The 21944-nt window shown below is 38.5% G+C and overlaps 3 protein-coding genes across 4 annotated transcripts; all 3 read right to left on the bottom strand.

Moving 5' to 3' along the window:
* Positions 1-494: 494 nt before the first annotated feature.
* Positions 495-3646, bottom strand: LOC111793619 (elicitor-responsive protein 3-like). Of its 2 annotated transcripts, none has more exons than XM_023675577.1 (8): positions 3474-3646; positions 3174-3278; positions 2959-3063; positions 2732-2858; positions 2571-2642; positions 1197-1242; positions 803-1101; positions 495-713 (listed from the first exon to the last, which is right to left on the bottom strand). In XM_023675577.1, the coding sequence occupies exons 2-8, from the start codon at positions 3214-3216 to the stop codon at positions 641-643; spliced, it is 765 nt and encodes a 254-aa protein (XP_023531345.1). In that variant the 5' UTR covers positions 3217-3278; positions 3474-3646; the 3' UTR covers positions 495-640. The 2 variants fall into 2 exon arrangements, with proteins under 2 accessions (XP_023531345.1, XP_023531347.1); XM_023675579.1 differs by having other exon boundaries at positions 537-713; positions 803-1103; positions 3174-3284.
* A 3771-nt stretch (positions 3647-7417) lies between these two features.
* Positions 7418-12840, bottom strand: LOC111793487 (phosphatidylinositol 3,4,5-trisphosphate 3-phosphatase and protein-tyrosine-phosphatase PTEN2A). Its single transcript, XM_023675392.1, has 13 exons — positions 12707-12840; positions 11781-12313; positions 11117-11218; positions 10974-11030; positions 10730-10795; positions 10137-10313; positions 9947-10033; positions 9793-9857; positions 9622-9698; positions 9331-9377; positions 8649-8779; positions 8479-8548; positions 7418-8310 (listed from the first exon to the last, which is right to left on the bottom strand). Exons 2-13 carry the CDS (start codon positions 12219-12221, stop codon positions 7792-7794), a joined length of 1839 nt encoding a protein of 612 aa, XP_023531160.1. The 5' UTR covers positions 12222-12313; positions 12707-12840; the 3' UTR covers positions 7418-7791.
* A 971-nt stretch (positions 12841-13811) lies between these two features.
* Positions 13812-16593, bottom strand: LOC111793442 (low-temperature-induced cysteine proteinase-like). The gene is made up of 5 exons (XM_023675313.1): positions 15935-16593; positions 15285-15520; positions 15071-15211; positions 14272-14724; positions 13812-14193 (listed from the first exon to the last, which is right to left on the bottom strand). The coding sequence occupies exons 1-5, from the start codon at positions 16443-16445 to the stop codon at positions 14092-14094; spliced, it is 1443 nt and encodes a 480-aa protein (XP_023531081.1). The 5' UTR covers positions 16446-16593; the 3' UTR covers positions 13812-14091.
* Between the last annotated feature and the right edge of the window lie 5351 nt (positions 16594-21944).

Genomic DNA, 21944 nt, shown 5'->3' with positions numbered 1-21944 from the left:
ACAAACCCGCCTGGTGGGCCCACGTTTACGTACGTGGGTCGTGTGTGGAGAAGTACCGTGCATCCACCTTGCCCAGATAAGGCCAGGGCCTAAGGCCATGTAAAAAGGGAATGGAAGACAGGACCCCCTCATATTTTCTTTTGTGCTGCACGTGATCTGCATGTGTCCTAAATGTGTATTGTATGCCTAACCCCAACAGTGAGGCGACTTACTAAGTATTTTATAAAATACTTAAGCCACCACGACGGACTACTACCAATATTTTCAGATAAGGGCAAGGCTGAAGTTTTAGAGAGGGCTTGTAGGACAGTAGTGTTTGAGATTCTTTCGAATAATAACTATTTCTCCCCATTAGTTGTTAATTGATTTTTCAGTTAGGTCGATCCTTAGTATTACAAACTACTTATAATAATGAACATGTCGTCCTTATTAAAGTTGTCTTATATGAACTTTCGCACTTTTATCATATGAATGTAAGGGAACGTCGCTAATTAGGTTAAACAATCACTCTCCTACCTTTTCATTGACCATATAAATACAAAACTCAACATATTACTGTGAAATCACTGTGTTTACACCAATAAGTGCCAAAAAAATCTACAAATATATATAAATATATTAGCAAAAGTTTCTATACAACTTATGGAAAGATCACTGAGACCCAACCTTGAGATTTCAATACTGTGGTGGAGGATAAACTCCAGGATAAGGGCCTGAGACGACAACAACACACACACACACAGAAGCAAGTTTTAGTTGCATTATGATTCCATTTAAAACGTTGAATTAGACGTAAACGTACCTGGAGGATAGAAGGGTGAGGCTTGTGGATGCGGTGGGTATGGAGCGTGAGGATAAGCCGAGGAAGGCGGCGGGTATGACGATGGAGGATACCCCGATGGAAACGGGGAGGCATACATGGATGTTTGATATGCTCCATTGTTGGGTGGGTAAGAAGGAAAGGGAGATGAAAATGCATAGGGTGTATGAGGATGAGGGTAGGCTGTAGGGTGTGCCGATGGCATCGTGGCGTACATGGCAAGTTGGGATGGCGGAGGCGCGTGAAAGGGCGGTGCCGACGGTGCAAAATTTGCTGGTAGTCTCTACAACCAAAACAGATAGGTGGGAATCTTATACTATCAGGAATGGATTGTTTTTGACCAGTAACTAAAAGGCATAATACAAATATCACTTACATCGGCTGTTGCAAAATGAAGAATCAATCGTACTTCCCCAGCATGTCTACAATAAGGTGAAAGTGAATGTTAAAGCTTTTGATTATGGACTCATGGGAAATGACGTTTTTCGTTCTGCTCGGTGAGATATCAAAAGAATAATAACGAAAACGAACAAATGATCCAGACAAATCGTGAATAACAACGAACGCTTTTAGTTCAAATTGTGTTCGAAAAGCACATAGAAGAAATGCAATGTGAATCTCGAAAAGAAGTCAGCACTGTGCTGTGTAGGCCAACTCTTCAAGTTGATAAAGAAAGTCAATTTTCATTCGAAACAAACAAAAATGAAAAGAAATCAAAACCGTCACGGATTCATAGTCAAATGAAGGTTTTTCGAGCTTCCCCTCACGGTTTTTAAAACACGTCTACTAAGGAGAGATTTTCACACCCTTATAAAGAATGCTTTGTTCCCCTCTCCAACCCAATCCACCCCCCTTCGAGGCCCAACGTCTTCGCTGACACTCGTTCCATTTTCCAATCGACGTGGGAACCCCCAATCCACTCCCCTTCAAGACTCAGCCTCCTCACTGACACATCACCCGGTGTCTAGCTCTGATACTATTTGTAACAGCACACAACCCCACCGTTAGCAGATATTGTCCTCTTTGGGCTTTTCCTTTCGAACTTCCCCTCAAGGTTTTTAAAACGTGTCTATTAGGGAGAGGTCTCCACACACTTATAAAAAACCTCTTTGTTCCCCTCTCCAACCAATGTGGGATCTCACAATCCACCCCTTTCAGGGTCAGCGTTCGCGCTAGTACTCATTCCCTTCTCCAATCGATATAGGACCCCCCAATCCACCCCCTTTGGAGCCCAACATCCTTGTTGGCACACCGCCTTGTGTCCACCCTCCTTCAGGGCTCAGCCTCCTCGCTAGCACATCGCCCAGTGTCTGCCTCTGATATCATTTGTAACAACCCAAGCTCACCAATAGCAGATATTGTCCTCTTTCAAGCTTCCTCTCAAAGTTTTTAAAACACGTCTGCTAGGGAGAGGTTTTCACACCCTTATAAAGAATGTTTTGTTCCCCTCTCCAACCGAAGTGGGATCTCACAACCCACCCCCTCCAAGGCCCAGCATCCTCGCTCGAACTCGTTCCCCTCTCTAACCAATGTGGGATCTCACATTTATTGAGTAAGCTAATATCGGAGAAATTTCTCTGTAAGATAGGGAAGGCAGGTCACAAGAAGGGGTGATGGCTAAACCAAACTCAATAGCTATACTAACATCCTAACCTTGAAAACATGGAAAATCCCTGAAAGAACAGTAATTCGCTAGCAAGTAAAAGCTTCAGGGAAGATTATATCAAACAAATTCAAAGCCATATAATACCTGCCAGTTTTTGTTTGAAGTGACCATGTGCTATCATCATAACCTTCTGCTAGAACCTTAGCCAATTGAATTCTACAAAACAGAACATTCAAAACTCAATACCCAAATGAAAAACATGAACACAAGTTCAAACAAAAAGGAAGAAAAAACATAAATCTTACTTCCCATTGCCAATGAAGTCATCATAAGTAACTGTATTGCTATTCCAAACAGCAACATTAATCTCTCTAATCCCTTCAATTAGAGAGAACACAAATTTCTCTTGGAATATAGGATTTCTGCCACCATCTATACATACAATGCCAATCAAATTCACATTCAGTTCATGTTCATCTCCTTAGATCTAACCAAATTAAACACAATCAACAAGGAAAATCCAAAACATAACCTGTACAAGTGGTCGTGCGGAAATTGGTGCTACCATATTCAAGGCACACATACGGATCCTGCCTTGAAATCCATTCCGTATCTTTCAACTTTGTGCATCCAATAACTGACCCAACATCACATAAACAAACGAAATCAACTCCATATTTCATTTTGGAGGGAAAGATTGATCAATAATCATACACAATTTTCAAAAACAGAACTAAACAGACATACCGATGACTTCAAGAGCTTGACCCTGAATAGAATATATCGACATAGAAGAATCAACAAAAGATAATGGAGCGGGGTTTTCTAAAGTCGACTTCGCCCTAAATTGTTCTGTTTCTTCGACCCACGAAACAAAACCAAAAAAACGAATCAAATTCACAGAAAAGAATAGAATATTCACAGGATTCTTGAAACCTACGAAACAATGAACAATCAAATCCTATTCCAGAAGGTCCCTTTTCACAAAACCAACAAATAATCGAGATATATAGAAGACGGTGATTAAAGGAAAACAGAGGATTTTACATTGAATATAAGAAATAGAAGACGGCGTTCGAGGCGCGTGCTGGTTTCTTGGAGGAAACAGAGATGGAGAGACCCAAGAAATCGTTGGGCGTCGAAGAAGGAAGTTGCGGCCCTGCCTGAGTCTCCTCTCGTGTCGACATAGCCGCCATTCGAGGGACCTTTCCCACTCTGCATCTCTCTTTCTCAATTAGAAAGTTCTTATTCTTATATTTATTTTCTTAAATTATATTTAAATGTCATCTTAAAATTTTATTATAATTTATCTAAAATATTGGGACGAATACGTTGTTGTTGTTGTTGTTATTATTATTATTATTATTATTATTATTATTATTATTTTGGTAAGAAATTGCTATGTTTTTAATTAATTATTAAAAAATGACATATTGGGCTGACGATAATTAATAGATAAAGTTAAAATTTCGAAAAATTTAAGGATAAAATGTATGATATTGCTAGTAATACTTCGATGCTACAATCAACGTCGTATTTTGAATTGAATATATAAAACATCACATCATGTTCAGTAATGTCGTAAAGTAAAATGCATGCGATTTTAAAAGTTTTTTTTTTTTTTTTTAATCTTATGCAAGGCATACTTGACGGTGACGGGGCATCGACATTAGGACCATAGAATATGTCAAGCCTATATCGTAGCTAGTTTACAAGATCTATAATATAGAGCTCAGCTACCTAAAGTTGTTACTGTCATCTTAGTCTAAGCTCATATGTGGAATCTAACTCTTAAAATGTCATCATTTAAGTAATAAATTTTGAGAAATAAAATAAACTTCGTCATTGAAACACCGAAAGAATTTAAAAATATAAAAGGTAAAACAACATATTCTAACTTAAGTCTAGGAGTTTAAATATGTTTCTATCCTATGCACGCCATGGTCTCTACTTTGTGATGTCACCGTCAACCGTACATAGGTGTCTTACCTTTACATAAAAAATGAAATAGCACACGACTTGAGTATTTCAAAGAATACTTACTAAGTGAACTACTATAGGGATTGTAAAAATGCAAATACATGCAATAATGCTCTAAGGGCCTATCATTTAAAACATCCTAAGAGTGGCCTCCAGTCCAAAATAACTGGGATGTATAGCACTTCCCTTCACACGATCCACATGTGCAAGTGTGAATTCTCAGGTAGTTCACACCCCACTTGGGCCCATCATCGTCGATCTAGCTATCCGTAGCGATGTCTAGAGGTCAGCAAACCCCTGAGTGTCATGCTCAACATGATCACTATCATCATCATAGTGTACGCGTCTGTATTCATCATCATAAAAGGGAAAGTGTCCCGTCTGTATTCATCATCATAAAAGGGAAAGTGTCCCGATGCTTAATTATATACATAAATGCATGAGGTCCCTCTAATTTCTCTTCTTGAAACGTCTTTATGACACAACCCTAGTTTCATTTTGTATTACTATTAGCAATGCATGCGCGTTAACTATCCATCTTAACATCATCATTAATCTTTTATAGGGTTATGCCCTAGGCCGATTTCTCGACAGCATGCAATATGACATTCATAATATGCATCTTAACTTAATATGGAAACAACGTCATACTAAGGGATTATCATCATGCTTCGTCATTGTCATACATCATCATTATACATCGTCAAATACATCATAATTACCATAATGCGTCATCGTCATGCATTGTCATCATACATCGTCAAATACATCATAATCACCAGAACACGTCATCGTCATGCATTGTCATCATACATCGTCAAATACATTAGAAGCATCATAAAGCATCATCATACATCATCATATAGCTCATACGTCGTAACTCATACATCATAAGTCATAATTATAAAGCATACTGAACACATCCACCATAGTCGGTGCCACTGGACACGTGTCATCATACAACAAACAAGTAACTAACCTATCCTATAGGAAGGTCAGTTACTTGGTTGGCCTTAGACTGCGTTCTCTCTAATTTAATAAACGCTAACTCTCGTTCCTTGAAAGCTACTCCAAATGTTGTCAGAGTTCGTTTCCTATTAGATCGTCTGTCACCTTTCGTTAATTTTTCACAATTTAGTAACAATTCCAATTGACATTTGTGAAATACATCATTAAAACGACCGGTTACCTTAATTAGGATCAAAAACAAGTTTGGGAGGGTCGGAAATTGAGCTAAAATTTGAGAACCCGAGCCGAATAAGCCGAATTAGAGCCGAGCTGAGCCAAGCTGTGAAGCCGAGGGCTTCTTTTTGCTGCAGGTTGACACATGGCATAGCAGGGTGCGGCACGTCACAACTTAACTCTCGGGTTAAGGCGCGGGTCGTGGTGCGGTTTCGGGTCAGATCGCGGGCACGCGGGTGAAGTCGCTGCAGGCATGGGCTGCTACAGATGGATTGGGTCGAATGTTCAGTCTGGGCCTCGGGTTATTGGACTACTGCAGGTCGTACAGGGTTCGTCGATGACTAAGGTTGCAGACCTGGACCGAGGCGTGTGTTGGGCTGGCAGAGTGACACTGGGCCGAGACCAACGACTGGTGAGTGGGTTACGGGTTGAGTCCGACCCGGATCCAATCTGTTGGATCCTTTCTTCTTCACCCGACTTGCAACATGATTTTTGACCTCTCTCTCTCCTTCCTGCGGTTGTTTCCGACGTTCTCTCTTGTCGTTTTCCTCCTCTGGCTTTCTGTTGGACCCTCTGATCCCTTCCATGAAGTCTCGTGGCTTGTAGACATCTATAATGATAGATCTACGGGACTCCCAAAAGCTCGAACTTCCGTTCGCTTTTTCTTATTCAATGTTTCTTAAGTTATCTAGCCCCGTGGCTCTTAAGATTTATATCTAGCCCCGTGGCTCTTAAGATTTATATCTAGCCCTTTCAAGCTCTTAAGGTTCATATGTCATACTTTCTCCTACCCGAAGGGTACAAGTCCCCCAGGTTTCAAGATGCACTTAGCCTCTAGTTTCCTACTTTCCAAGGTTTATCAAGTGATCGTGGTTCCTGCGCATACGTTGGGATGCCCTCATATGTTTGGGACCCAAGGGTTATCTAACAGGTAAGGAGGAGTTGTTATCCTCTCAATCTACTTATACCTCCATACGTGCCTACTACTCCCCTACTGTCATCTAATAATGCTCCTTATTTTTACACCATTCCACCATTCCAGGCTAGAATAGTGCAAGGGTGACTCCACACTAGGCACCATTCCACCATTCCAGGCTAGAATAGTGCAAGGGTGACTCCACACTAGGCACAACTGGAGTTCCCTCAATCGTACCCTGTGTCTCAACCATTCCAGGCTAGAATAGTGCAAGGGTGACTCCACACTAGGCACAACTGGAGTTCCCTCAATCGTACCCTGTGTCTCAATCCAAAGTGGGTGCTATCGCATTCTTATATGCTATGTAGACTCTCACTAGTCATGGTGTGTTCACAATTAGGCTAAGGCTCACTAACAAGTCATACATATTCTCTAGGGCACATAGTATCTAGTCCATACATTAATCGGGGCATACATAGGTATTCCAACCTCCTAACATCCTTCTAGGACCAAAATTGGTATTAAATTATAAATCATACATATCCACACATCATACATACAAACCGAGCAAAGTGTGGTCAATCCTAACATGTCATAGTCCTAACAAAGCATTCAAATAAATCAAAGTCAAATTTTACCTAGGGAAAGTCCTAAAACATGCGTTGGGCTAAACCATCATAATTCAGGCTTAGCTAACCCATTCCTCATGCATAATTAATCCTTGAAACATGTTATAGTTCATATACCCGTATCTGACTCGATTGCTACTAAGTATTTCTTTCTTAAAAATCCAAATGGTTCGTATATAATTTGTCAACTTCCTAGGCTCAGTTCAGATCTCCAAAATAGCCACAGAGTTGGTATACATACCTTATGGAACATCACCCATAAAAATTGCCTAGCAAAGAACAAATAGCTAAAACAGTTAATCTTTATTTTGTTTGTCTGAGATCCACATGGCCAAAAGCACACTACAAGATAAGACGAGCTGATTTAGCAAATTACAAGCCAAGAAGAGTGAAACAAACAAGGTCAAGCAGTCTTCTGCACTGAGCTTTATTGAACTTCATAGAACAGTATCATCTTCAAAAGAAAATAACTTTTGTTTTTTTTCACATGCTTTCCAGTTTCATGCTATATCAATTCAATAATAAACCAGATACTGAGAGACTTCGAATTTACAACCCAAATGAATGAATCTTAAAGCTTCACCTGCAGCACGGTCTTTATGTACAGAGGATGGCCGTGGCTCAGGGCGAACAATACCCAACAACAACACCTTCTCGTTTACTCACTCTCGTAGTCTTCATCGTCCCCAAATGTGAAAACAGAAGCATCAGCAGCCATTGCCTTGAATTCACTTTCTGAATTTGGAATTTCTGAGAGGGAATCAGATCTTTTGACTCCATCGCCTTTTCGGTCACTGGCTGCTGGAGCAGCCTGTTTAGCTCCACCATCTCCCAGGGAAACTTGCTTTGTCGCATGTGATAAACTCGCAACATCGTCGGATGAAGTCGCACTCGTTTGAGATTTAGATGTCGTCTTGACAGCTGACGCTTCAGACCCTGAACCTGATGCTGCATCCTTGCTCTTTGCAGAACCACCTTCTGATTCACTGTCAGAAAATACATCATCTTTCTCATTAGTTACTGATTTTCTGTTTTGGTTATCAGAAACCTCACTCCCATCAACTGCAGAAGATTTCGAGCCTGAGCTTTCATCTGATTTCTTGGTCGTATTGTCCACATTCGGCAACATATCTACTAGAACAACCTCCACCTGAAATCCAGGGGAAGGCAGTTTTCTCTACAGAAAGCCAAATAGAGATCTTTCAGAATGTTAAACAAGTAACGACTCCTAAGAAGTGTAGCATTGGAAGAAGGTTCAGAAATGGAGAAGAAAACAGAAGGTTCTAAATGCAGAGTTCCACTTGATCATCATATTACATGAGACAACATAATCTTCGGAACTCACCTTGTCGAACCCATCAAGATCATTAGTGTAGAGCATTTTCCGATTTTCGGTCATGGTTGTGTTTAGCCAACTGAAAATAAAACAGACCAGGTAAAATCAACTGATTTCCTTGCACACTACTAAATGAAACCAAAGAAGCAGAGCATTGGATTGGGTTTCAGATCATATACCAATAGAAATCTCCTTGGCGATCATGGAAATGAACCTTGAAGTCCCCGCACAACTCAGCTAGACCAGGCTCCCCGGGTAAGGCGAATACCATTATCCCCTTCTTTGGTGCAGTAAACCAAAAATCTTCTGGCTAAAGATATATAAACTACGTTAGTGAAACTATTAGATATTATGAACTGCCATTTTCATCATCATCATTACGAGGATCACTAATAAGTGGTCTTATTCTTTGATCGTAGTCTTCAATGTTTTTCTAATGTTAGGCTAACCTAATGTAACACGATTATACTACTATAAAATAGATTAGCAGTCTTTTATTTCTAAGAAAACAAGAATGTACAGTAAAATGACATTTGTTATTCTACAACACGAGGCACAAAGTCCAAGTCTCAGTGCTCCCCTCTCATGGAGAGTTAACCTCTTATGAACAAAAATGAAGCAAAAGCATAGAAGTACAGGTTTCAGATTTGCCTCAAGTTATACGTCTCAAAAGTCGTTTTAAATATTGTTCCAAGCAAGAAGTTGTAGGAATTCTATGGATATCTCAGTTTCGAAATATGGAACTTGGATGCTAAATAGACCTAGAAAATCTTTGACCGATAGTATCAATAATCATGAACTAGATTCACGACTGGAGGTTATTCAAAATTTCCCTACTATATAAAATAATCAAATACATACCGACAGATTCTTGGTTCTTTGATGTGTTTTAGTGGAGAACAGAACACCTGCCAATTAGGGAAATAATTAGAGAATACTATTAGCAGCAGTATTAGGACTCTAGATGTTCTAAAGCCCGGTCATTGTTGCAAGCTACGCTTAAAGACGAGACTTAAAATCATAAAAAAAACATAAAAGTGACAACGATAGATAAAATAAGAGAAAAGAAAACAAAGTTGAGGACAAGCATTACACCATAAATTAATAATCGGAATAGAACTCCTTGGCTGAACAGAGAATTAGGAGATATACCATTATGGTCAGATACAGTAATGGAAGGCCTGATCCAATATGGACATCTGTGGAGACGAAACCCTCTAAGTACACAACTGCAGAAAATTTAAAGTGAACATGATAACTGTAAGGGAATACGAGTAATTGAGAACTAGGAATGATATTAGAGTCATATGGAAAGAATAATACCTGCGGCCAGGAGGATTTTCTCCATTGAAGTAGGTTAAAATACGCTCGAAATATTTGACATACCTCTAGAAAGATAGAAGTAGATACTATTTTAGAAGCTTTTGACAAATGAAAAGACTAGATACAAAATCCTCTAAAGGTAATTTTCACTTACAATCTGACTTGGTAAGACCAGGCCTTTTCCATCGAAACACCTTCTCTGGTTGTAGTATTCAATAGATTCTTCAGCTGTTGGAAAGAACTGCCAAAGATGTAGGCAGGTGAAAATCAAGAAAAAACAACATAATTAAGGAACATCTTTCATAACTTCCTCAAATTTTCAGATATAGACAACAAATCCAAACCTTCAGAAACAGAAGAAGACTGGAAATCATCAAGCCTGTCCGGGCCATTCCTGCCTTGCAATGCACAACCACAACATTTTCGATATCATCCTTCAACCATGAATACGCACTTTGGCAAAATGATATTATCAGTTGAACCGGGGGACAGTTATGGTCATCAAAAGGAAAACAAGCCACCTGAAGAAAGTTCCCAAAATAGTATACATGTCAAGCTTTCTCCTATCTAGTCCGGAAAAAAACAAATAATCTAAAGAAAACCATGCTTGAAGTGTCAATTAAAATGATCTCGAAATCTTACATAGGACAAAAAAAACTAACTGGCAGAACCAGCATGCAGCTTATAAACTACATAATATTCGTTAAAGTAAAAAAAAAAAAACACAAATTTATTCATAGTATTATAATTTCTACCATCAAGGGAACAGGCTTTTAAGGTTGAGAACCCTAGTGGAACTCCAATTAGTAGTTTTCATTTCAACAGACTGAAACTTACAGCTTGTATGCTTCACAAAGTTTCATTATTAAAAGAATTTGACATTATCCAACACCTATAAAACTCAGAATATCAATGATAATAAGAGATTATCACGAACCTTTCCTTCAAATAATGACGCATCATATAGCCTCTCGGAACAAAGATTGTATACTTTGTATTTTCCCTGAAGATAAAAATGAGAACACAAAACATGAAAAATGAAAGCACAAAACTGCAATGCAGGTCAACCATGGAAAGATGGTCATTTGACAATAGAATCCAAATGCTAAACAGTAAAAATATGTATCTTTGAGAAAATTAAAAACGGTGTGAATGCATAGCAGGAACAGATCCATCCATACCTTGTGATGTGTTTCAAAGAACTTAATGACTTCTTCCATATGGTTTCTGTAGAAACCCTGCACCGGAACTCAAAAATATTATAATGTCATTCATATAGAAAATAATCTAATCAAGTCACACAACACGAGTAACAGCAAATAACCTCAACATATCCAAAAAACCCTGAGCTCATGTCACCCGCAGGGAAACCCATTGCAATGATATTTTCAGTAATATAAGTCATGTCCAAATCAAATCCACCTTCCTGGAAAAAGAGCAACCATATAACCATAATAAATAAAAGCAAACACATAAAAGATGCAGGGAATAATTTAACCAGCACTCAATAGTAATCTCCACATATTATATCAAATTTGGTATGGCAAACAAACATACATCTGGTTTTTCCATTACCCATATTAACTAATAAAAAAAAAACAGAAAAATGAGACATAATGTACGTACTAAAATGTCTGCAGATTACACATACTGGTTCAATAAATGCTATTACTCATATAACAGCTGGTCTTATTCCAACAGTAATACTGCTGCTTGAGGTCCAAAAATTGTATTTTCTTCTTGCATCAAGAAATTAAACATGCCAAGATGCAACTAAAGACAACGTTATGCAACCACACCACCTATCCACAAAAACTGGAAACATAAAAGTTGCCTTCAACTGATTCTAAATTAATTAGGATCTGCCGAACAAAGTGTAAACCTCAATCCTTTTATAGCACAAAAAAACACCATGTACATATATCATTAGTGGTAAAAACTTATAATATGGACACATAAGAAACAAGCTGATTGTATGGTTCAAAAACCTGGTATCTTCGCTTATTTTGGGAGACAACATGACGCGCTTTAACTTGAACAGCCTTTACAGCACTCTTTGAAGAGTCAACCAACCCTCTTGTAATTGATCCAACCAAACTGGGTTGGGCAGGTTTAGAAGAGGCATCTGGGGAATCATTAGGTGCAGCAGATTTTGGAGATAAATTCAAACCTAAGCCACTAGTAAAACGAGCAAACGCTGACTTCCCAGCATTTTCAGTCGTGCCATCTGGTGAAGCTGACTGTGGTTGAGAAATTTTCAAGTTCTTAGCCCACGAAGTTATGCCAGAAGAAGATAGCTTAGATGGTGCCTCACGTGCCACATTATCCATTCCAGAGGAAGCAGGAGCCTGAGGATGTACTTCTGGAAATTTAGTAGCCGAGGAATGAACAGTAGGTGACGGTGGGGAATCAGTAGATTTTGGATCCATTATATGAGTCGAGATATGCCAGATGAACACTGGAGATAGCGTCAAGAACACCACATAAGCAGTACCCCTTCAGAAGAAACTAAATATAGGAACTGCAGGATAAAGCACAATTATAATATTTGAGTTCTCAATGATTGGATACATCTCAAAATGATCATCTTGGATAGTGCGAAAGGGAAGATCCTCAACAAATAAAGAGAAAGAAATACATAACAAGCAATAAAATAATCGAAGAGCAATAACACTCCCTATGAAAGAATTCATTACACAACAGACCCTCATTCAAAAAGAAAGCCAAAACAGGTGAACAAAAACAAAAGGTTGAAGATACAATTCACAGATAAATAAAGAACAGGGCAAGAAAGAAGGCATCGATTAAAGCAACAACATCTCAAGATCCAACCAATTAAGAACACTGAGGGAGTAAATAAGTAAAACCCTGAAATGAAGCCATTAGAATCCAGCAGAGAGAACGGAAATCTTACCCAGAAAAACACCGGTAGCTGAGCAATCCCAGCGTAATCAGGTGCAAAATTTTGAAGGAGAGATGTGGATTTAGGGTTTCGAATGTGGGAGGGGAGGGGGGAAGAGGAAGCTGGTGCAGTGAAACTGAAAATCGCCGTGGCTTTGAAGGTATGGGTTAAAGGGTCATTTCATTTTAAGATATGGTCCCCCAGTCAACGCATCGTGTGGTGCCGATTTGGCGTTGGCGATACTCGGTGAATCGGACGGTTGAGGAGAATGTGAGTGATAATGAAATGAAGGCCGTTGGATTAGATTACTGATGATTTTAACCGTGGGATAGCTTCGTTCTTTTTTAGGGTCTTCAGTTACTACATTTTCTTGCATTTATTTGTTTATGTTACGATTTAAATGCCATCATGTTTGAGTTTCGATTCCAAATTTGTCCTAACATTTTATCTTCCTTCCTCCTTTATTTTTTTTAATTTCTCTTTTTTTTTTTTTGTATTTTACATAATATAATTTTTATTTTAACTCATAATTGGGACATTACGTCTACACCATAATTTGATCATGAGATCAAAGATTCAACATATTTCATCCTGAGATCATATATTCAAATATTGATGTGTAATCATCTTATCAAGAGGGCAGGGATTCAAATTTTCAGGAGGTTAGAGATTCAAATATTGCTTAGGTCAGAGATTCAAATCTCGATCAACTCTCGATCAAGAGGCTAGATATTCAAATCTCAATCAACTCTCGATCAAGAGGTCAGAGATTCAAATCTCGTTCAAATCTCGATCAAGAGGTCAGAGATTGAAATCTTGTTCAACTCTCGATCAAGAGGTCAGAGATTCAAATCTCGATCAACTCTCGATCAAGAGGTCAGAGATTCAAATTTCGATCAACTCCCGATTAAGAAGTCAGAGATTCAAATCTTGATCTACTTTCGATCAAAAGGTCAAAGATTCAAATCTCGATCAACTCTCAATCAAGAGGCCAGATATTCAAATCTTGATATGTAATCTTTGATCAAGCTATCAGGGGAATCTTAATGGAGAAGTAAAAAAAATAACAATAATAATAAAAGTTAAAATATGCAAATTTGATTGAAAGCATATATCAACCACATGAAGAGATTGACATAAATATACAATTTATATTGAAAGCATCAGAGATGAAGTTTGTTGCAAGTTTTCACCGGAAGAAACTTTTATGTACAAAGTCATCATGAAACGTTTGAAAGCAGAAGCGGTAATAACACAAAATCAAACTTCAATAATGTAAAAACAGGAAAAGCTCCACAAGAGCAAACGTATGTGTAAAAGCTTCAACTTGCTTCTCATCATCTTTCTGTACTCTCAACACCTTGTCCTGTCCTCTTTTCACTACAATTTCAGACCTCTCAAGCACCAGTGGACATCTTGCCAAGCTTCTGAACGCAGCCCCTGTTATATTTAGCAGGAACGCGCTTCAGCAGTTCGACTCCGGTCGTGCTGCCTTTGCTCTGCAATAACATCAACTTGGATGAGTTTTACACATTCAATTATGAGCATTGCCTACAAAACTGTGTCATTTGACTTACCTTCAGGCAAGTTCCTGCATCAAGGTCACAGATGGGGTATTCATGGGGGCAGCAACTGTAATGGTCGTCGCAACAGGTGGCAGACTCGAGCGGGCAGCATCCCCAACCAAAGCAGGTACTTCCATACTTATAGATACAGCAACAGGTAGTGCCTTCCTGGCACGAGAAGTATTCGTCGCATTGATTCGGGGGACTCACAGGGGATGGCGGAGAAGGGGCAGGTTTTGGTGGGTTCTTTCCTGTCTTGGTGGGGTATGAAGCCTCTATGGCTATACCACACTTGCCTGTGGTAATGTTGCCTACATTCCTCTCCAACTTGATATAACCATTCTCTCCCCAGTTTTTACCCCATGAGTTCCTCACAATCCAATAATCTTTTCCATCTTCTGTGCCATATCCAACAGCAACAACACCATGATCCAGTTCAGTTCCACAAAGTCCGTTGAAGACACCCTAAATGATGCATAAACATAGATCGTCTTCAAAACAATCGCACACAACATCGAACTATGATCGTCTTAAAAAACACACACACAAGCACACACACAGAGCCCTGAATGATGTAGGACTTAAAAAATACACCCAAACAGGAGACAACACCATGAATGATGCATAAAGACAGATTCGAAGTGCTTAAAAATGGTTTCACTTGAAAAGGCATTCCAAACAACTCCACACACAACAGAATATGATGCTCAAATAAGAATTCAAAACAGATCAAATTTCCCAAGTCAGAGATGTCAAAACCATAGATTTGTGAAGCAACATTGAGGAAGTTGTTCAAAGTTAAAGAAATTACCGATTGGTAAAGTTGGAAGGCCCTGCCGCCAGCTTCAATGGCAACACTAACAGGTTGATTAGCCACAGCCTTTTTCAAGGAGCTCTCATCATTCTCAGGAACATCTTCATATCCATCTATGGTTACAGCTTTAGCATTTTTCTGTTCAACCAACAAAGTCAAATTAGGATGTTGGTTACAAAAAATGAAGCAAACAAAGCAGTTCAAGACGAACCCGGATGGGATCGCAAGTGCCATCTCTGCCCTTGTAAGGGTAATCTTCCTCAGTGTCAATTCCACCATTGTCAATGATGAACTGGAAAGCATAGTCCATAAGACCACCATTGCACCCCATGTTATATGATCTATCACAGTCTACAAGCTCCTGCTCCGACAGAGAGATCAATTCACCGGTGGTGATTTGATTTATTCCTTCCACTGCAGCAACTGTTGAGAAAGCCCAACAGCTCCCTTCATTCAAAACATAATCCAGTTACGTTAATGATCCATGAAAATCTGTAATAGAAAGGCTATTAATAAAACAATCCTATGAGACAAAAGGTTTCTTGGAAAATAAGTTTTCCTCGAAAAGTTTATAGTGAGTTTTCTGATGTGATCGATGATCATCCACCAGATATCAGAGAACAAATCAAGCTGTTTTTAACAGATACAAATTATTATAAGCGTTATCTAAAGAATCTGTTTTAGACAAATGTTTCCTATAAATATGGATCTCGTAACAAATTTCCTGCAAAAGTCAAAAGCTCAAAGACCAAATGAGAAGACAAAAGGAAAACACGTAATCCAATCATCATTTCCATCGGATCAGTTCAACAAAAATGGTGCAAAGAAAGGGGAAAAGAAAAAAAAAAAAAAAAAACTCACCACACTGTCCTTGATCTTTAACATCCGTAACAGCGCCCTTCTTCCTCCAATCAACATGATCCGGCAGATCATCGCCGAGCGCGATCGCATATCTCCGACTCTTAGTTGCGGAGAGGCGGTTCTTTCGTGACAATCGACCGCTAAGAAACATGGCGCGATACTCCTCGTTGGAGAGATCGGCAAAACGGTTCAATCCAATCTTATAACTCCGCGATTCCCTGTTATGTTCATCAATGAACCTGAGATTATCCTTGAAAATCTCAAATCGCCTCTCCTTCTCGCCAAGAGCGTTGTAAGCCTTTCCATTATGAACCAACCACGACTCGTACAGAGCCGCAACCTCCTCATCGGAGCGCTGCGAGGATCCGATTTGGATATCCAAGTGGTGTTTAGCGTTTTCATCGATGATTGAAAAGCTGGACGAATCAGAAGCCGATGAAGATGAGGAAAAACATAGGAACAGCGCTAGAAAAACGACGATGGAGAAGGAGAAAGTGGTGGAAATCGCCATGTTTGGTGGATTATGCAGAAAAGGAAAATGGTTGTGAAGAGAAAGTAAAGGGGATTGGTGAATATAAATAGGAAAGTTACGAAGAAGAGATGGGATTGGCAAAACAACGCCCGAAATTACAGAGAATATATTTTCAACTTCGAATCTGTTTCAAAAACTCCTCTTTTAGCCATTGGTGGGAGACAGACAGTCGCATCTTTGAAATCTGCTATTTTAAAATATTTTAAAATATTTTAAATTTTATCCCTTTAAAATAATTTAAACTAAATTTTTAATTTCCCAATTTTTTAAATTTATACTAATTTTCTTAAATTTATCACTAATTTATTACACAAAATTAAAACTTTAATTTTGACCCATCTCTTAATTCGGGAAGAAATTGAATGATCCAAATAAAGAAGGTCCGTCCATATTTATGATGGTCGAAATATATTTCAATTTCAATTTAATTTTTCCGAAGAATCATTAGAAAGAATAAATTATTCCTTTAGATAAGAGTTTCAATTTTGTTTTTTTTTTTAAGAATTATCAACAAAGAATATTATTTTCATATTTTAGATTCATTAAACACTTAATTTAAATGGATTGAATTAATGATTTTTTTAAATTATAATTTTATGTTATTTGTTTAAATTTATTTAATTTTATGTTATTAAAAATTCGAATGTTTTTTTTATAGGTATAAAATTCTTATATGAATATATATTTGAATACAATGTTATGAATGTTAATAAACTAATTTTTTTTTTTTTTGGATCAATTTTATATTCTAATATCTTATAATATAAATATTTATTTTCTCATTTTTGTATCGTGAAAATTTAGAAAAAATAAATTAATAAAAATCGTGTATAAAAAAATTAAGAAAAAAATTACATTTAAAATTATTTTTATATCGATAGATATCTTATTCATGAAAATAATTTTATGAAAAATTAATTGAGGATATATGCGTACTCATCCAAATAAATGTTAATTTAATATTTTGTTAATATATTTATTTAAATATGTCTATCTTAGAGATTTTAGAATTTTTATTCAAAATATTATATAGTATGAAATTTATTATTCAAATATAGTTGAAAAATTGAGATTGCATAATTTGGACATTTCATAAATATATTTTAGAAAGTTTATTAATGCAAAATTGTTTAATACAATAAATAAATAAGTATAATTCATATATATATATATTAAATTTTAAAAAACACAAAAGGGAAATTTTTTAAATTAAAAGTAACAAAATTAAAATATTTTAAATTAAGAGATGGATAAAGGCATAAAAGATTTGTGGGATGAAGCACATGGGAACTTGTCCCATTACCCGAAGGAGTGAAGCCAATCAAATTGTCTCGTTTCGTGTAGTCAGGGTATGACAGGTGAAGCGCAAGAGTGACGGCTCTATTTTGATCTCGTTGGCATGATTGACTGCTCATGGCTTCTCACATCTCACAATGGGGTGGGATTGATTATAAAGAAAGATTTGCTCCTGTGGAGAAGTTTACATCTATTAGAATTGTCGCTCTATGGTCGCTCATCTGGATTTTTTTTTAATCTTTATTGAAATATTGTTTAATTGAAATTTATTATTTAAATGTGTATTAGGTAACTACCTAAATATCTACCTACTCAGATCTCGGACTCTATCTCTTAAATGCATAATATAACTCTTAAATGTTCATTATAAATAACGTAAAATTTAAAAACATTCAGAACACTTCAAACTTCTAGAAAACATTGTCAGTCTTACGTGTTTCAAAACATAACGCTGAAATTAAAAATTAAAACAAAACAATTGCAAATGAAATAATTTAAATAATGAAATGCAAACCTAAGACTAGGAATTTAAACATGCAACTACACTATGCACATGTCATAGTCTCTATTTGCGATATCGCCGTCATTTATACATGGGCGTCTTGCCATATGCAAGCATGTTTTTGGGACCTATCTCTAGTTCATCTAGGGGTGGCCTCCAGTCTCGGACAAATTGGATGTGTATTACTTCCCTACACACGACCTACAAGTGCGAGTGTGAATCCCTAAGGCGCTCACACAACCCCTGGACTCTCTAGTAACGACGTCCGAAGACTAGTGGAACCTCATTGTGTCATGCTCCCTATTGTGTCATACTATGCGCGTCCGCACTCATCATCCTAGGGGAAGTATCCCTATGCTTATGAACATACGAAATGCATGAGGTCTCTCTAAATCCATCTTATCATCTCTTCTGGCACAACCCTCTAGTCTCATCTCTGTGTTACATTAAGTAACACATGCTCGTTTAATATTTATATTAATATTATTTTCATGCTTTTAGGGTGCTGTCCTATGTCGGTCTATCGACATGATGCAATATGACACGCATCATCATATAGCATGCTTAATATGGAAAACATCAACATATTAAGACAAACATCATGCAATCATCATACTCATCATATCGCCATAAAGTGCATATAGCATATCAAGTACGTCATACATCAAATATATATATTAAACACATCATCAAGCATCATAACTCATACATCATAATATACTCATACATCATCATAACTCATAAATCATAATATACTCATACATCATCATATACTAGTATACGATATCATACGATACAACTCATACATCATCATATACTAATATACGGCATCATACGATACAACTCATACATTATCATAACTCATACAATTTCTAGCCTATCCTACTTGGTTGGCCTTAGCCGAAGTACTCCCTAATTTAATTTAACGTAAGCTCTCGTTCCTCGAGAGCTGCTTCAAAGGTTGTCGGGATTCATTTTCTATCACACTGTTCGTCACCTTTCATTAGTATTTCACAATTGAACTAGTGATCCCATTAGTAATGTGAAATACTGTAATACCCGAAGAAAGAGAAATAGAAATATAAAAAGAAAAAAGAATAGGAAAAGTCGAGAGAGGGCCAAGTAGGTAAGTTTGCCCCTCCAACCAGTAAAGGTGTCCAAATGAAACCCTATCAAGAGTCCTGCCAAAGAAAAATGGTGAGAGAGAGGGGTTAGAGAGAACCTAGAGAGAGGAGGAAGAATGAACGGCCGGAAGACTCACCGAAAACTACTGTCGGAGTCTACTCCGGTCAAGATCATGATGCAAGGAGCCTTTCTTGGAAGGGAAAAGAGAATGTGGGTGGCCGGAGTCCCATTTTCCATCAAGAAATCAGAAAAACCCGCGAGGTAAGATTTTGAACATTTTCTCAGATTTACGGTTTTCCTTTGTGAATAAAGATCTGAAATCTTGATATATTCATTTAGGAACAACTCTATACAGGATCTTTGAAGAAGTTTGACTAAAACCTTGATCCGAAGAAGTTTGGCTGAAACCTTGATCCGAAGAAGTTTGGCTGAAATTCCGATGCTCTTAACTTGTTCGGTAGTCAAGAAAAAAATTACGAAAAAAATACTAGGACATAGCCCGTAACACGATCTAGAACTTTGTCGAAGAAATCATATCGATCCGAACTACGAATCAAAAGATATGAAAATCGGAAAGGGGACACTGTGTTACGGATTACAGAGGACAGAGATTAAAAAGAAAAAGAAAAAAAAAAGTTGACCGGTGAGCAGCGGAGGGCGGCGTGACAGGCGCCAGACATGCGTCGACCATTGGCTGGAGCAACGCAGCTCCAGCAAGGCGACGACACGTGTCGCCTGCAAAGCCTGAGCCAAGCCGAGCCGAACCGGACTGGCCGACCCCGCGACTGCGCAGAAGCTGTCGTGCGTGCGGCCTGCGACTGGCGCACTTCCACGCGCGTGGTCAGCGCACTGCTTGCGCATGAAATGGCCGTTTTGGCCGGGTTACCCTCTGTTTGCCCGATTTTTGTCCCGGTTCCAGTTCTAATACTGTTTTTACATGAATAGGGACCTAATTTAAAGAAATGAGTATTTTTGGACACCTCATGGGCAAAGAAACGCTAGCAAAAAGGCACGCATCAACCAGGTAAGTCACCACCCGGTATTTAGGAAGAAATACTTGTAGGATTCGCTTGGATTGCATGGATGCTAGTAATTTTGCTTCAGATTAGCTCTCCATGTAAAATATTAGTCAGACTGATTGTTATGAGTGTATTGGGTGAATTATCCGAGTGTTGCTTGTATGCTTTAAGCTTCCGCGTTCCGGGTGCTTGATGGATGAATTCGCCCCATTGAGCGCGAACTTCGTGTTCTGGGTGCTTCATAGAGGTCATCACCCCGTTGAGTCGGTATGCCTAGTGTGCATGAATTTTATATTATGATGTTAGAAGACGGTTGCATGCACACTCTGTTAATTGCTAGAGCCCATTTCTATGATAAGCTTAGGGGATTACTGTTAGGAGCGATATGTCGCTCTAGCCCGACTTAACTTTCCCCTAGGAACTTAGCGGATTACCACGACAACAAGGTACCGCAGGAGTGTTCATGGATTGCTAGTGTGAGAACGGTGTCTATAGCTTCGTGGGAGGACCAAGGGTCCTTGATCAGTCCTTACTATTCTTAGCCATTTCGCATGGGAAATGTGTCCCCACGTCGTACAACCCATTAGCTGCATGGGAACGGGTTAGGTCGCGCCCCCCATAGGGGGACTATATGGGCGTAGGGGTATTCAGCACACTCCTAGGCTAGATACCAAGTAGTCTCAGATAGCCATGTAAAGATAGCACCTCATAGAGAGCTACCGACCATATTAGTTTGGCGTAAGGAATCTCTAGGCGTCTAATGAAAGGACGATGAATCGGTGAAACCCAAGCGGCAAACTCCAAGGGACTAATTATAACCAGATGTCCTACGACCGAATTAGGAAACCGTAGGAACCTGTTAAATTAGGATGCGAAGAGAGCCTACAAGTAGGTGGCTTACTGAGTATAATTTCTATACTCATTCCTTTCTACTTTTTTTGTCAGGTGTCGGTCGAGGTGGAGGAGCGTTCGAGAGTTGTGCGGTCACAGAGGGGGTCGTTCCGGAGAGTTAGTCCTTTTTTGGTCTTCAACAACACCTCAAACTTCCTGCAAACCAGAAGAAAGAAGGAAATAGAGAGAGAGAGAGATAATCGAAGTTCCGGTGATGCCCCAACAAGATACCCACGATCCCAAAACGCTGTATCCGATCATTACACCGAGCAAACCAAATCGAAAACACCCCTCTGGCCTAATATACACCCACATTGAGCAATTACACGCCACGAATCGCTGTTACCACTGTTAGAAAAAGGAATAAAAAAACTGAATTTTTGAGAAAGCGAGATCTAACTCTGCAGACATCCAACCATTGTGAAATTTCGTGGGAAAGAGAGGCGAACATCGAGGAAGTGGAAGAAAAAAAGGACGGAAAAGGACGTTGGAAACGATGAATGGAGGAGAGAGAGAATTCATTAAAAAAATCGCAGCTAAGCCAGGTGAGGAAGAAGGATGCATCGGATTCAAGTAGTTGATTTATAGGGAAAATCGCAGTTCAGCCTGAGATTGACATAGTTGTTTTGTACGGAACATGTTTGC

Source organism: Cucurbita pepo, chromosome LG04 (genome assembly GCF_002806865.2).
Source record: "Cucurbita pepo subsp. pepo cultivar mu-cu-16 chromosome LG04, ASM280686v2, whole genome shotgun sequence".
Lineage (NCBI taxonomy): Eukaryota > Viridiplantae > Streptophyta > Magnoliopsida > Cucurbitales > Cucurbitaceae > Cucurbita > Cucurbita pepo.
The sequence above is the reverse complement of the archived record's forward strand: the minus strand, read 5'-3'. Positions and strand labels throughout refer to the sequence as shown.

Coding starts and splice junctions, on each gene's coding strand:
- LOC111793619 (XM_023675577.1), bottom strand. CDS start 3,216: ATGTCGATATATTCTATTCAGGGTCAAGCTCTTGAAGTCATCG. Junction 3,064..3,173: donor TCAAGCTCTTGAAGTCATCG/GTATGTCTGTTT, acceptor ATGTTGGGTCAG/TTATTGGATGCACAAAGTTG. Junction 714..802: donor CTCACCCTTCTATCCTCCAG/GTACGTTTACGT, acceptor TTGTCGTCTCAG/GCCCTTATCCTGGAGTTTAT.
- LOC111793487 (XM_023675392.1), bottom strand. CDS start 12,221: ATGGATCCAAAATCTACTGATTCCCCACCGTCACCTACTGTTCATTCC. Junction 10,314..10,729: donor CGTCATTATTTGAAGGAAAG/GTTCGTGATAAT, acceptor AACTTTCTTCAG/GTGGCTTGTTTTCCTTTTGA. Junction 8,549..8,648: donor CGCCAAGGAGATTTCTATTG/GTATATGATCTG, acceptor TTTTATTTTCAG/TTGGCTAAACACAACCATGA.
- LOC111793442 (XM_023675313.1), bottom strand. CDS start 16,445: ATGGCGATTTCCACCACTTTCTCCTTCTCCATCGTCGTTTTTCTAGCG. Junction 15,212..15,284: donor GCACTTGCGATCCCATCCGG/GTTCGTCTTGAA, acceptor TTGGTTGAACAG/AAAAATGCTAAAGCTGTAAC. Junction 14,725..15,070: donor CCTTCCAACTTTACCAATCG/GTAATTTCTTTA, acceptor TGCATCATTTAG/GGTGTCTTCAACGGACTTTG.